Source organism: Hyperolius riggenbachi, chromosome 1, assembly GCF_040937935.1.
Source record: "Hyperolius riggenbachi isolate aHypRig1 chromosome 1, aHypRig1.pri, whole genome shotgun sequence".
NCBI lineage: Eukaryota > Metazoa > Chordata > Amphibia > Anura > Hyperoliidae > Hyperolius > Hyperolius riggenbachi.
Genome location: NC_090646.1, coordinates 459,276,940 through 459,290,017, shown reverse-complemented (window position 1 = coordinate 459,290,017; position 13,078 = coordinate 459,276,940). Strand labels below are relative to the sequence as shown.

The following is a 13,078-nucleotide window of genomic DNA, read 5'->3' as shown; positions in this document are numbered from 1 at the left end:
TTAAAAGTGGATGAATTAAATAATGTAAGCATATAGAATTAATGATCAAGGCCCAATTTTAAGACATTTTAAGCACAATTGGGCATAGGTATACTAACACTTTAAGGATCAGTGTTATATAAAGTCAATCATGTTTATTTCAGTCTTGGGTTTGTATTTAGCAGTATATATAAGTCCGCCTTTGTGATATACAGTCAATTTAAGTAATTTTTCTTGGCGCAAAGCGTGCAATGTGAGATGAAACGCCCAGAAAGAAAGAGTCCCTAAAGTGGTAAAGAGCTACAAAGCATTGCTTTGATGATTTATAGCACTGATCCATGTCTCGCATGTTATGTAAAATTGATGAATTATATTCAGATTTTTCTAGGTGTGTTAGCCAAAGATATAAGCAAATACAGAAAAAGGGGAAAAATACTTTTAGGCACTTCCAGACTTTATTTGCTGCTTCAAAGTTGAATTTCCAAATAACAAGTTGTTTGAGATAAATGCTGAACTGCTGGATGTTGGTAACAGTGCTTAAGGGAGGGCTGTGCAGGATTAAATGTAAGCACTGCTCTTTTGAATAAAAATGACTAATTTCCATGATTTTGTAACTTTGTTCAGCAGCGTTTGATTCATGATCCTAGCATTTTGCCAGTCGGGGACATTTTATGACCCTTTATGGCGACAGAAGAGAAATGTACTGTACAAATGTATTCGAAAGTAACTCGCCAGCTTAATGATATTGCTTTAGCCTGCCATTTTACTTGCTGTGTATCTAATTCTGGAGCAACATTCTCTCAGGCCCTCATCACATTTCAGAGCTTTACAGGAAAACAGGGTAATTGAACTTTTTTCCCCACAGGTTTGATATGCAATTAGCTCAGGCGATTGGAGAATCAGCGTTCGAGAAAAGCTTGCGTGAGAAGGTGACGCAGGAGAATACATCATGCCGATGGGAAGTGGGCAAGTTACGTCAACAGCTAGAGGTGAGATGGTTGGCAGAACAGCTAATCATTGTGGGGCTGCTGATTTAGAGCGCAGTGTTAGGTACAAATGTTTTCCTAGTCTGGTATAGAAGCATAGTACCAGAGGTTATTTTACCTTTATATAAACTACTTTCGTAGTTGATTCCGGATACATTACTTGTAAAGTGGCTAGTTGGGACAAAGGAATTGATTGCAAAGTAGGTGTTACCTAGATTACCAATTTTCTGAGCAGTGCAAATTGTGTATATTAAGTATATATGCAAATGAGTTTGGCACGGGCTAAGCCAATATTAGTAATATCGTTAATATTATATTATCAATATTGTACTGTATAAGAGCTATAGCTCGCATTAAACTCCTATCCTACACTATCCCGTCACACTACCCTCTTAGTCTTTCCGTTTCATACTGAACCTTCTATTGTGATCATCTAACACAAAACTTTCGGTCATGACTCCTATCACTATCCTTTCATTGGTTACACCTAACAATATTATTCCATTGGCTACACCTAACATTATCCTTCCATCTGCTACACCTAACACTATCCCTCATATCAGCTACACCTGATACTATCCTTCAATCAGCTTCACCCAACACTATCCTTCTATTGGCTACACCTAACACTATCCTTCCATCAGCTACACCTAACACTATCCTTCCATCAGCTACACCTAGCACTACCCATTAGTTACACCTTACATTGTTCTTCCAGTGACTACACTTAACACTGTGTATATGGAATAAAGGCTCTTGAGAATTTTGGTGCTAGATAATGCCAATATCACCTAACCTAACGCTCACACTAATCCCCCACCACCTAATCCTAACACTAACCTCCTGCCTACCTACGTATTGCTGTGAATATTAACCATTATTTTCATCATTGTAAACCAAGATAAGAATTCTGGAAAATGAACAATACATTGTTTATGATAAATATTATTAATATATTTGTTCTCTTATACCGAAACATAATTCCAATCGATGGCTTTATCATTTTATATGTTAAACATTCAGCAAAATATATTATTAGACAGATAAAATGGAGGTGTGGGGGGGGGTGAAATATGGATTTATGGTAAGTGTAGGATGTTGGGATCAATCATCATATAATTTACTTCCACATCAACTTTTTGGCTTGTTATCTAGATCCCAGTAACAATATAATAAGGTGAGGATAGTCCATAATATTGAAAAGGTCTAAACGAAGGTAAAGGTTATTTTGTATTTCTTTACCACATCTAGAAATGAAGTATTACTGTTGTGTTGCTCAGGGTGATATGGGTGCAGGGCACATTTTCTGGAAAGTTGCTGTAAATACTTTGAAATGTTATCTATATATATAATAGACTAAGTGCCTCAACCTTTAAACAAGAAGAATAAGTACTTTGCATGAGACACAACACCAAGTTTAAGGCCTCTTTTCCACGGACTGTTGAGCTGTGTGCTCAGCAAGCAGTTACCAGGCAGCAGTGAGCAGATACCAGGCAGCAACAAGCAGTTACCAGGCAGCAGCAAGCAGTTACCAGGCAGCAGCAAGCAGATACCAGGCAGCAGCAAGCAGATACCAGGCAGCAACAAGCAGTTACCAGGCAGCAACAAGCAGTTACCAGGCAGCAGCAAGCAGTTATCAGTCAGCAGTGAGCAGATACCAGGCAGCAACGAGCAGTTACCAGGCAGCAGTGAGCAGATACCAGGCAGCAACAAGCAGTTACCAGGCAGCAGCAAGCAGTTACCAGGCAGCAGTGAGCAGATACCAGGCAGCAGCAAGCAGTTACCAGGCAGCAACAAGCAGTTACCAGTCAGCAGTGAGCAGATACCAGGCAGCAGCAAGCAGTTACCAGGCAGCAGCAAGCAGTTACCAGGCAGCAGCAAGCAGTAACCAGGCAGCAGCAAGCAGTTACCAGGCAGCAGTGAGCAGTTACCAGGCAGCAGTGAGCAGTTGTGAGAGTTTGAGAGCCATTTCACTGCCTATTCACAGTCCATGGAAAAGAGGCCTTACCCTAGCAAGTCTGACATTGCAAATCTGGCCTAATTGGCTATTCATGAGGCAATGCTCATGCAAATGCATGCACAAACCAATACCACAAAGCAGTCACCCTGCTACATGCTACATTAGCACTATCCGGCTTAGTGCACACCAGAGCGGTTCGGCAGCGTTTTGCGATCCACTTGCGGCTGCGGATATGCTTGGGTAATGTATTTCAATGGGCTGGTGCACACCAGAGCGGGAGGCGTTTTGCTGAAACGCATACTCCCGAGGTGAGGCATTTTTTGGATTGCGGAGGCGTTTCTGCCTCCAATGTAAAGTATAGGAAAAACGCAAACCGCTCTGAAAAACGGCAGTCCAGAGCGGTTTTGCAGGCGTTTTTGTTACAGAAGCTGTTCAGTAACAGCTTTACTGTAACAATATATGAAATCTACTACACCAAAAACGCTTTACAAAACCGCAAAATGCTAGGTGAAATGCTACAGAAAAAAAGGAAAAAGCGTTTCAAAATCTGCTAGAATTTTGCGGATCTGCTAGCAGTTTTTGGTGTGCTCCAGGCCTCCAGGAGCGCCACAGGGAGGATTCCCAATGCCCCCTTTTTATACAACTGGGGGGACCGCAGGGTCCCAGGCTCCCTCACTACCTGGAAACCACAGCAGCACCCCGGAGGGGGAGGCTGGGTGGCGTAGACGACCCCCCCCAAGTGTGGCCAGCGCCGGGGAGAGCCGTCTGCACCCACCTCCCAATATTAAAAACAGGCACTTACCTTAACGTCCATTGCGTTCTGCTACATGCGCATTAATTTGGGGGCACCACATGAGAAAGGAGAGAAGCATGGGTCACCCCGAGCTGTAGAGCTCAGGGCTGGCTCACATACAGCACTCCAGAGGGGGGGGGGAGGACAGGCGCACTCACTCCAGGGTTCACACCACCGGAGCAAGCCATCCACCGCCTGCCTCCAAAGGATACAAACTGCACAAAATGCTTTCCATGAGAAAATTGATGCGCATGTAGCAGAACCCAATGGACGTTAAGGTAAGTGGCTGTTTTTAATATTAGGAGGTGGGTGCGGACGGCTCTCCCCAGCGCTGGCCACGCTTGGGGGGGGGGGGGGGCGGCTGCGCCACCCAGCCTCCCACTCCGGGGTGCCGCTGTGGTTCCCAGGCAGCGAGAGAGCTCTTTGCAGTATTGGTTTTTGACCCTGCATAGTTTGGCATGCGAAAGCAAATGCATATTTGCATAAGCATTGCCTCATGAATAGCCAAGTAGGCCAGATTTGCAAAGCCAGACTTGCTAGGGTTAAACTTGGTGTTTGAGCACGCATACATTTTCTCATGGAAAGCCTACTTCTTCTTGCTTCAAGGTTGAGGCACGTACTCTATTAGATAGATAGATGCGGCGTATGCTACGACGCGGGTTGGCTAGTGTTGATATACTAGTTTAATTTGTCACATATTTTCTGTAAGGTCAAGTCATAAACATAACACACATTTTGTTTTGCCTTAAATGCTTTTTATTGAATTTCAGTGTAATGTGTTGGTAAGACCCCATGTATAATTGTAAAGCATCCATCATATCACATGTGTTGTACAGTTTACCTTTCTTATGTTGAATTGTCTTTATGGGGTCATATAGTAATTATGCCACCATTTAAATCCATTTATATTTTATTGGTTCATTTGTTTATAGACTGCCTTGTGATTTGTCATGTAAGCTGTTGTTCAAGGCCATGGGATGTAATGTCATTACTTGTAGCAATGTGACAAATACACAGCATGAAGAAAACGGTGTTTCTTGGTTTTACTTCTTCGTATTGTTTACAGCTAAAGGAACAGGAAACATCCAATTTAACAAAGCAGATTGAGGTGCTGGGAAAACAGATAAAAGAGCTTTCCACATCTACTGGCCTGGATAACAATTCAGTGATCTCTCTAAAGAAGAAAGTATGGGAGCTGGAATCCAGCATTGCTGAACAGAACCAGCAGCTGAAAGAGCAAGAAAATTCCATCCAGCACCTTGAACAGGTAATTATGTAACAGGTATAAGCCGGATAGATCCATAAGGGTCCACCCTTGTATAAGTCCACCAGATAATAGCTTAATCATGTACAAGTCACGGTACTGATGCATGTGTGATAGAATAGGCCTTGTCATGATCTCGCCTGTAGTATGTCCTGTTGGTTGTAACTGAATTTCTGATTTCTCTGCATGCATTCAGTTGAATTGTTTTGTTAGTATTCACAATAAGTGTCATTGCCATCTGCAATCACTCCGTAGTTCAGCACAGCTCAGGATGCTGTCATGAATCCACCTATGGCTTGTTGCTGCTGAGCTGCAGCCAGACAGTGCTGAATTCCCTGCATACATGTTGCTACATAATGTTGCATCCATTTGTAATGTGAGTTCTATCCATCTGTATATCAGCCTGCAGTCTTCAACCAGACTAACACAGAATTGAGAGATTACCATTCAGCTGTGTTGGAATTTGCATGCCTGCTCTCATTCGGTAATGTCCATAAAAAAATCCTCTTCCTTCATTAACATTTGTCCTGTCATAGCTTTCAGCTTTGCCATAACTGTTGGCCGGGCCCCATGTCTATTGTTTTTACCTTGTCTTGCTTCCTTGTGAATGGCTGTTTTTCCTGCGTGGGTAAACAGCAAAGTCTTTCCAGTCCTGCTAGCCTGGACACAGCCATCACTAGGGTAGTGATTGGATAGTGCTCCTGCTAGTTCACATTCTGTGGATGTGACTATGGCAGCGGTTGCTATTAGTTACGCTCCTTCTTGTTCTGTGTTGTTTGTGCCTGTGTGGATGTTTGCCATCGCTGCGGTAGATGATCGTAACTAATCAGCAACATTTTGTGTACATTTTTGCAATTATGCCTGTACATAATTACGATTTGCAAAATGATTTTTAAACTTGGAAAAATGACAATTTTAAAACCATTTTTCTTTGCGTTTTTAAAATCAATTTTCTCAAAAACTGCAGTCTTTTTGAAAAATTATTTTTTTGACTTGTACCCACTATTCTCCTTAACATATGTAGCAATAGCATGTATGGGGGCTTTACTATTAACTGCCAAAGTCGGCACAACATTTTGCAAAATTGCACGAAAATTACGCGAAAAATTGCGTAAAATTATGAAATACTACTATCACATACGAAATCAATTACGATTTTCCCTGAAATTTCGTATTACGATGCAAAATTTTGGCCCATCACTGGTGATTAGATTGGCAAATATTCCTGTCTGTTTGTCTGTCCTTGTCTTATTCAGTGGGGCGGACAACAGAAGCTCAGAGCTGTGGTCGCTCTGAGCAATCATCCTAGTCTTGTTTATTGTGGCAGTTATCGGAAGCTCAAAGCTGTGGTCCCTCTGAGCAACCTTAATCCCTGTCTCTAGTCTACTCTACTGCTGTGTTATCTCCTCCACGAGTACATCCTGCACTATTCCCTCATATCATCCAGTAACGTTTATCTTTTTTAGTGAGCTCTGGTAGTACTCTTGTCTTCCTGATCTCAGTCTCTATTCCTTGCACTCTGAAGTCCTACGGGATAACCGTAGTCGGGTAGGAGTAGTGGTCTCCCGTTCACGCAGGGGCTTGGCGTGTAGGTGAAGAGTGTGGTATTAAATTGGGGTATAGAGGCTGAAAGAAGACAAGAGATCTGTCAGGCCTTACAGGCCCATTCTGGAGGGCCAGGTTGTCTACCTGTAGTGTGCATATATAGCTGATCCAGAGCTGGTTGACTGTATCTGTGCATGTATGCATGGCTCCTATCTCTATAGGGTAAACAGGAAAGCTGGTGTGAGCTAAATATTTGTGGAACATTTCATGGAGGATTTGCAGTAAAAGAGAGTAGGTTGGCTGGCACTTAATGCTGGCCGTGGCAGTGTAACCTGAGTTGCTCAGCAGCAATGTGTTTCAGCTTGCAGGGTTACAGTGGAGTAGTTGAGACCTAAGGCCTTAGGGGTGCCCCTATTATGTTACTTATTGTATTTAAGAATGCACTTGGCCGGCATGCCTATGTTATTGTCTACCTCTGTGCTTTGATAAAGGGGACCTTGTGGGACCCCGAAACAATTGTCAGCTTAACAGTGTGGATTAACTGATCTAATAAAAAAAAACTTTTTAGAAACGGTGTGCAAACCTCTCTTTGGCTTATCGAGTATCTTCAATGGTAGTTTGGATTTCTACCCTGGATATGCACCCAATGAACGCTGAGTGACGGTGTGGGACTTTGTACCCTTGTACCTGTGCCATTTATTGATTTAAGCCTGAGACCCACTAGTGCAGTTCCTGCAGTGCTTTGTTCTTTTGAGCAATCACCAACACTTGCAAAAGCACTTTGCTAATGCGAAGCCTATGCCGGTAATTTCACAGGAGTACATTTCTGAAATTGCAGCATTATAAAGTGCTTTCTTTCATTCAAGGAACACACTTATCTTTGTTTTCCGCGCACTTTTTTCTGCGTACTTTTTCTGTGCTCCAGGTGTGTTTCTATGCAGGAAAACACATGCATTTTTTTTTCACAGCAGCTGATGTAATTGATAGAGAAAACTGACAAAATGTGCAGAGTCATGATACAGAATGTCAGTTTTTTTCTGCGTGCGAAAAACATACTAAGTGTGAACTAACCCATTGATTAACATGAGTTCTCAGTTTTTCCGTGCAGAAAACGTGCACGAAAACAGTCAAGTGTGTTCCCTGCCTCAGGGAATGCAGGGTGCAAAATCGCATTCCCTGCAATTGCTCCAGAAATCGCTCTGTGTTTACTACAATAACAATAAAAAAAGTTATAACAATTTTTGTTCTCTTGTGGGTTCCAGCCCTTTCTCTCCCTCCAGGGCCCAAGGTAATTATGTGGAAAAACATTATATATTCTAAATAGCTATACTTAAAAAATATGCATTGTGCATCATGTGTTTGATGTATAATTGGGTTGGCGTACTCGTAACACAGTTCCTGTCCTTGCACAACAGATGCGTGTGCGTTTTGAAATGGAAATTGAGCGTATGAAACAGATGCAGCTGAAAGAGTTGGAGGACAAGGAAGAAGAACTGGAGGACATTCGCCAGTCATGTCAGAGACGGGTATGTTAATGATCAGTCATTTAAGAAAGTGTGAAATTTTTTGTTGGAATGTTATTTGTGCATTAACATAAATAATCAATATTCAGTGTTTTATCTTTACTGCAGAAATACACCATCTTTAACAGTAATTTATTATTTGCATTTTTTCAAGTCTCTTCCTAGCTTTGTTGTTATTTGATAATATGTGTTGATTTTAGTACTAATATTAATCCTGTAGATGATCATGTTCCTGAAGTGTCCTACAAATTGCGGAGGAAAAATCATCCTAATTGCTTTTTGGTTCATACTGAAGTGGCCAAGGGCAGTTCATTTAAAACTGGTCATTAATTAATCACAAACTAATGCCTGTGCTTCAGTGGGATGATATTAGCAATTTAGATAGAGCCGGTTCATTTTTTACTATTTTTTATTAAAATGTTATTAGCTCGCGCACATAGGTGCTGATCACAGTCTGTGATATGAGAAAATGAGATACTTTGTTCTGTAAATTGTAATTTGTAATTGCGTACATTTCCATTATTTGCTGGTACGCTATTGGTCATGTATGAAAGATTAACAATGTGAAGTGTATATGTATAAACAGTGTATTCGGCAAATAAAGAATTGATAAAAGAAAAAAAAAAGGAAATTGTAAGCCACAATTTATCCTCAAGGACACTTGGTGGGGTATCTGAGACTGCAGCCAGTGTGTTCAATTGTAAACCAGATGTATCACAAAAAACATAATTCACATAATTGAATAGGAAACTTAGGTAGTACCTATCTGAGTTGTTATTGTAAGTAAAGCTGACCTCTGTTTCTGTAAAATAAAGAATATTACCATACTCAACAGTATTATTATTATTTATATAGCGCCAACATCTTCTGCAGCGCTGTACAGTGTATATTGTCTTGTCATTTAACTGTCCCTCGGAAGGGCTCACAATCTAATCCCTACCATAGTCATATGTCCACGTATGTATAATGTAGCATATGTATTGTAGTCTAGGGCCAATTTTTGGGGTTATGGGAGGGAACCAGAGTGCCTGGAGGAAACCCACGCAGACACAGGGAGAACATACAAACTCCAAGCAGATTATGCCCTGGCTAGGATTTGAACCGGGAACCCACTGCTACAAGGCAAAAGTGCTATGCCACCTTGCTGCCCTAGCAACAGTACTGTCCCTGAGATCTCCATGCACGGCCCTGATTCCTGGATTGTTGTCTATAAACGGACAAGAGCAGGTTGCAGTGAGCCAAGTTCGCCAAGCCTAATTTTTTTTTCTTTTTACAAAATTCCAACAACAAAATCCTTATTTGTTGTTCTTCTTTTTTTTTTTCTTTTTTTTCTTTTTTTTTTAATATTCTTCTGTTTGATTTCTTTATTCTGGCTCTTTTCTTCATCTGCTATATTCATGTCTAATTGCAGAATGCTGCCTTACCTATCCACTGGAAACATGGGGAGCAACACCAAAAATTGCCAGCATCCTGTTTATACAGATGCAATGATGCAGCAGCTCTAAGGTGGCCACTAATGATACAATTTGCTGAACGTTCGATTACAAACGATTCTTCTTATGAATGATCATAAATGATAGTTTGGGTCCACTAACAGACAAAAATCTCCTAACCAATCAGATGGATGGGATCGAACTAAAATTCTGATCAATTTCATTAATCTGATCCGATTGGTTAGGAAAGCAAAATTATAGACTGCATATAGAGTGTTATATGTATAGTGGCCTTGCAGCATTGGGTGCCTGGTTCGAATCTAGGCCAGAGCAGAATCTTCATGGAGTTTGTATGTTCTCCCTGTGTTTACATGGATTTCCTCTGGGCTCTCTGGTTTCCTCCCACATCCCAGAAACATATAGATATGTTAAGGGCTTCCCCAAAACATTGCCCCTAGACTATCATGGACACAGCTTCTCTGAGCCACAGTGACAACAAGACTAAACTCTGTAAAGTGTTGCAAAAGACGTCAGCATTATATTAATATAAAATAAATAAATATTGATGTATGTACCTTTTCTTGCTTGTCATAGCTACGGCAGTTTGAGATGCAGTTAGATCAGGAATATGAAGAAAAACAGATGGTACTTCATGAAAAACAAGACTTGGAGGGTCTTATTGGAACCTTATGTGAACAGGTAAGGAATTGTTCTGCCAGCTAGTTACTGAAACGTATCAACATAAAACTACTGTGGAATATCTGCATATCTGTTTTGTTATTTAACGTAATGCCTGGTACACACAGTGAATTTACGATCAGATTGATGGGTTAAATCAATAATTTTCATCATGTCCTATCTGCTCCTGAGTGAGAATGGGGTTGATCTTCAGATCGGTACCACACAAAAACAATGCCGTCCTCAATCAGGTTCAGATTGGACATGCTAGTAATTATCAATTCGACCTGTCAATTTGATGGCAAATTCTCTGATGCATACTAGCCTTAAAGAGAACTAGAGACGAAGCACCCTCATGTATTTTATTACATTTATCAGTGGGAACATGACAGTAATGACCTACCCTGCTTTTAAGCTGGCCATACACTGGCCCGTTTTACCGCCAATTCGACAGCAGATTCGATCACTGGGATCGAATCTGCTGCCAATCGTTCATGCTAAACGCACCCGTTGATCCGATTTCCTCCCGAAATCGGATCGGTCCATCGATCGCGGCGTGCGGGTTACTTCCGTCGATCGCCCGCGGGTAGGGAGCGCGTCGCTAGCGGCGGCCGATCCGATACAGTTATACATTACCTGCCGCTGGCTCCCGGGCATCTTCTCCGCGTCTTCTCCGCATCTTCTCCGCGCTGCACCGCTCTTGCTTCCATCCCAGCGTACATTAACTTCCTGTGTCACTCCAGTGACCAGGAAGTTCAAATAGAGGGCGCTCTATTTGAACTTCCTGGTCACGGAGTGACACAGTGTATGCTGGGATGCGGTGCGGGGTGCAGCGCGGAGAAGAGGACCCGGAGCCAGCTTCAGGTAATGTATGCAGGGGGGGGGGGGGGACAGGCGGCAGCGGCGGCTCCACAGATTGTGATCGGTTTCAGGCTGAAATCGGTTCACAATCTGTTTGCAGTAAAGGCAGCCATACGATCCCGCTCTGATCAGATTCGATCAGATAGGGATCTGTCAGCTGGTCGATCTAATGGCAAATCGACCAGTGTATGGCTACCTTTAGTTTTATTCTTCTCAGTCTAATCTATCTGTTAGCAACTGTGATAAGAATCCACCGAATGATTCAGTCGAGGTTTGACCTGGAATCATTATAGCTGAGTCACTCTTCTGTGGAGTCTTTTCAAGCCCAAGCCTTCCTCCTCCTGGCTCAGATTTCATACTCAGAGCTGTTGACATGGGAGGGGCTGCTGCTGCTGAGAAAGAAGCTCTGAAACAGACAGTGTATCTGTGTGCAGTGTGCAGCCAGTCATTATCTACTGTATGCAGTTTCATTTCTATGAGAGACACTTCCTACAGGCAGCCACACAGCATACCAGAATAATAAAGTTGAAAGCAGACAGATGAAAGCCTGCTGCAGCCCTGCTTGTCTATAGTCTATAGACAGCACATCCAGAACAGTTTATAACCTGGAAGCAGAAGAGATATGAGCCGGCGGCCATATTGGATATTTCCTGGAGCAATCATGGATAAAAAACACTCAAAAAGGCACACCAGAACAAAATTATCAGGTAGAGCATTTATTCTTTACAAGCTGTCAACTGATATGTTTATTTTGTGTGAATCGTTCATCTCTGGTTCCCTTTAAGGCTACTGTAGACTATGCACTTAGTGCAAATAAAAGGGAAAAGTGAAGTGCACACCAGCTCTATGCCTGATATACTAGATTCATATACAATTGTGGTGCAGCTGGTTCTGAAACGACAGATCATTATATCTATTGAAATCTATTGAGAAACGACAGATCATTTGCTTTGTCCAAAGAGAGGGAACATCTAGGGGCAACACAATATCAGTATAGCACACTTCTCAACACTGCAATAACTTTTTCATAAAGGCATAACAGCAGATAAAAACATATACATATATACATATACTTATTGGCACGTGTGGGTTTAAGAGAGGTGCGGAGGATGGTCGACGATCATTTCGCCCTGCAACGTAGGCTTTCTCAAGACCACATTGCAGAGTGAAACTATCGTCAACCATCCTCTGCAACACTCTTAAACCTGCATGTGCTGATAAGTATATGTTTGTATCTACTGTTATGCCTTTATGAAGAAGTTAGTGAAGTTTTGAGAAGTGTGCTATACTAATATAGTGTGTTGCTCCTGGATATTCCTTCTCTTTGATCAAAATACACTAAACACTTCTGGAACTATTTATATCAGAAATTAGCAATAAACTATCATGATCCACTCAATCCTGATATTCTGTTTGACACAGTTACATAATGGTGTAGAGGATAACATTTTTACCTTGCAATTCCAGCTGCCTGAAGTGTACATGTCCTTCCTGGTAGCAGGAAAAAAGGGCGCAGGATGAGGGTGGATGAAAAGGCCGCTGCCATAGACTTTAATGCAATTATGGTTAATTAGAGATGGCTTGAACCTCCAATTTCAGGTTCCCGAACCTCGAACGCGAACTTCCGCAAAAGTTCGGGTTTACGCGAACTTAGCAAACCGCAATAGACTTTAATGGGGAGGCGAACTTTGAAAACTATAAACATTTATGCTGGCCACAAAAGTGATGGGAAAGATGTTTCAAGGGGGTCTAACACCTGGAGTTTTGCAGGGCGGAGTGGGATACACGCCAAAAGTCCCGGGGAATAATCTGGATGTGAGGCACAGCAGCGTTTTAAGGGCAGAAATCACATTGCAATGCTAAATTGGAGGCATAAAGTGCTTTAAAACATCTTGCATGGGTATACATCAATCAGATAGTGTGTTTAGAGTACTGCTTCACACTGACACACCAAGCTCACTGTGTAACGCATTGGAAACAGCTGTTTGTGTAGTGACGGCCTTGTTGGACTGGGGCGCACCATGGCGAGAGTGCAGGCCATGGCAGTTTTCCAGCC

At 42.0% G+C, this 13,078-nt stretch overlaps 1 protein-coding gene across 1 annotated transcript in view; it reads left to right on the top strand.

The window, feature by feature from the left end:
- The window catches only part of LOC137520706 (unconventional myosin-XVIIIb-like), an 816,938-nt gene that overhangs the window by 521,536 nt on the left and 282,324 nt on the right, over positions 1-13,078 (top strand). Inside the window, exons 31-34 of the mRNA XM_068238990.1 lie at positions 845-968; positions 4,785-4,985; positions 7,943-8,053; positions 10,078-10,182. Of these exons, the coding sequence (XP_068095091.1) occupies positions 845-968; positions 4,785-4,985; positions 7,943-8,053; positions 10,078-10,182 (541 nt within the window). The remainder of the gene's footprint in view (positions 1-844; positions 969-4,784; positions 4,986-7,942; positions 8,054-10,077; positions 10,183-13,078) is intronic.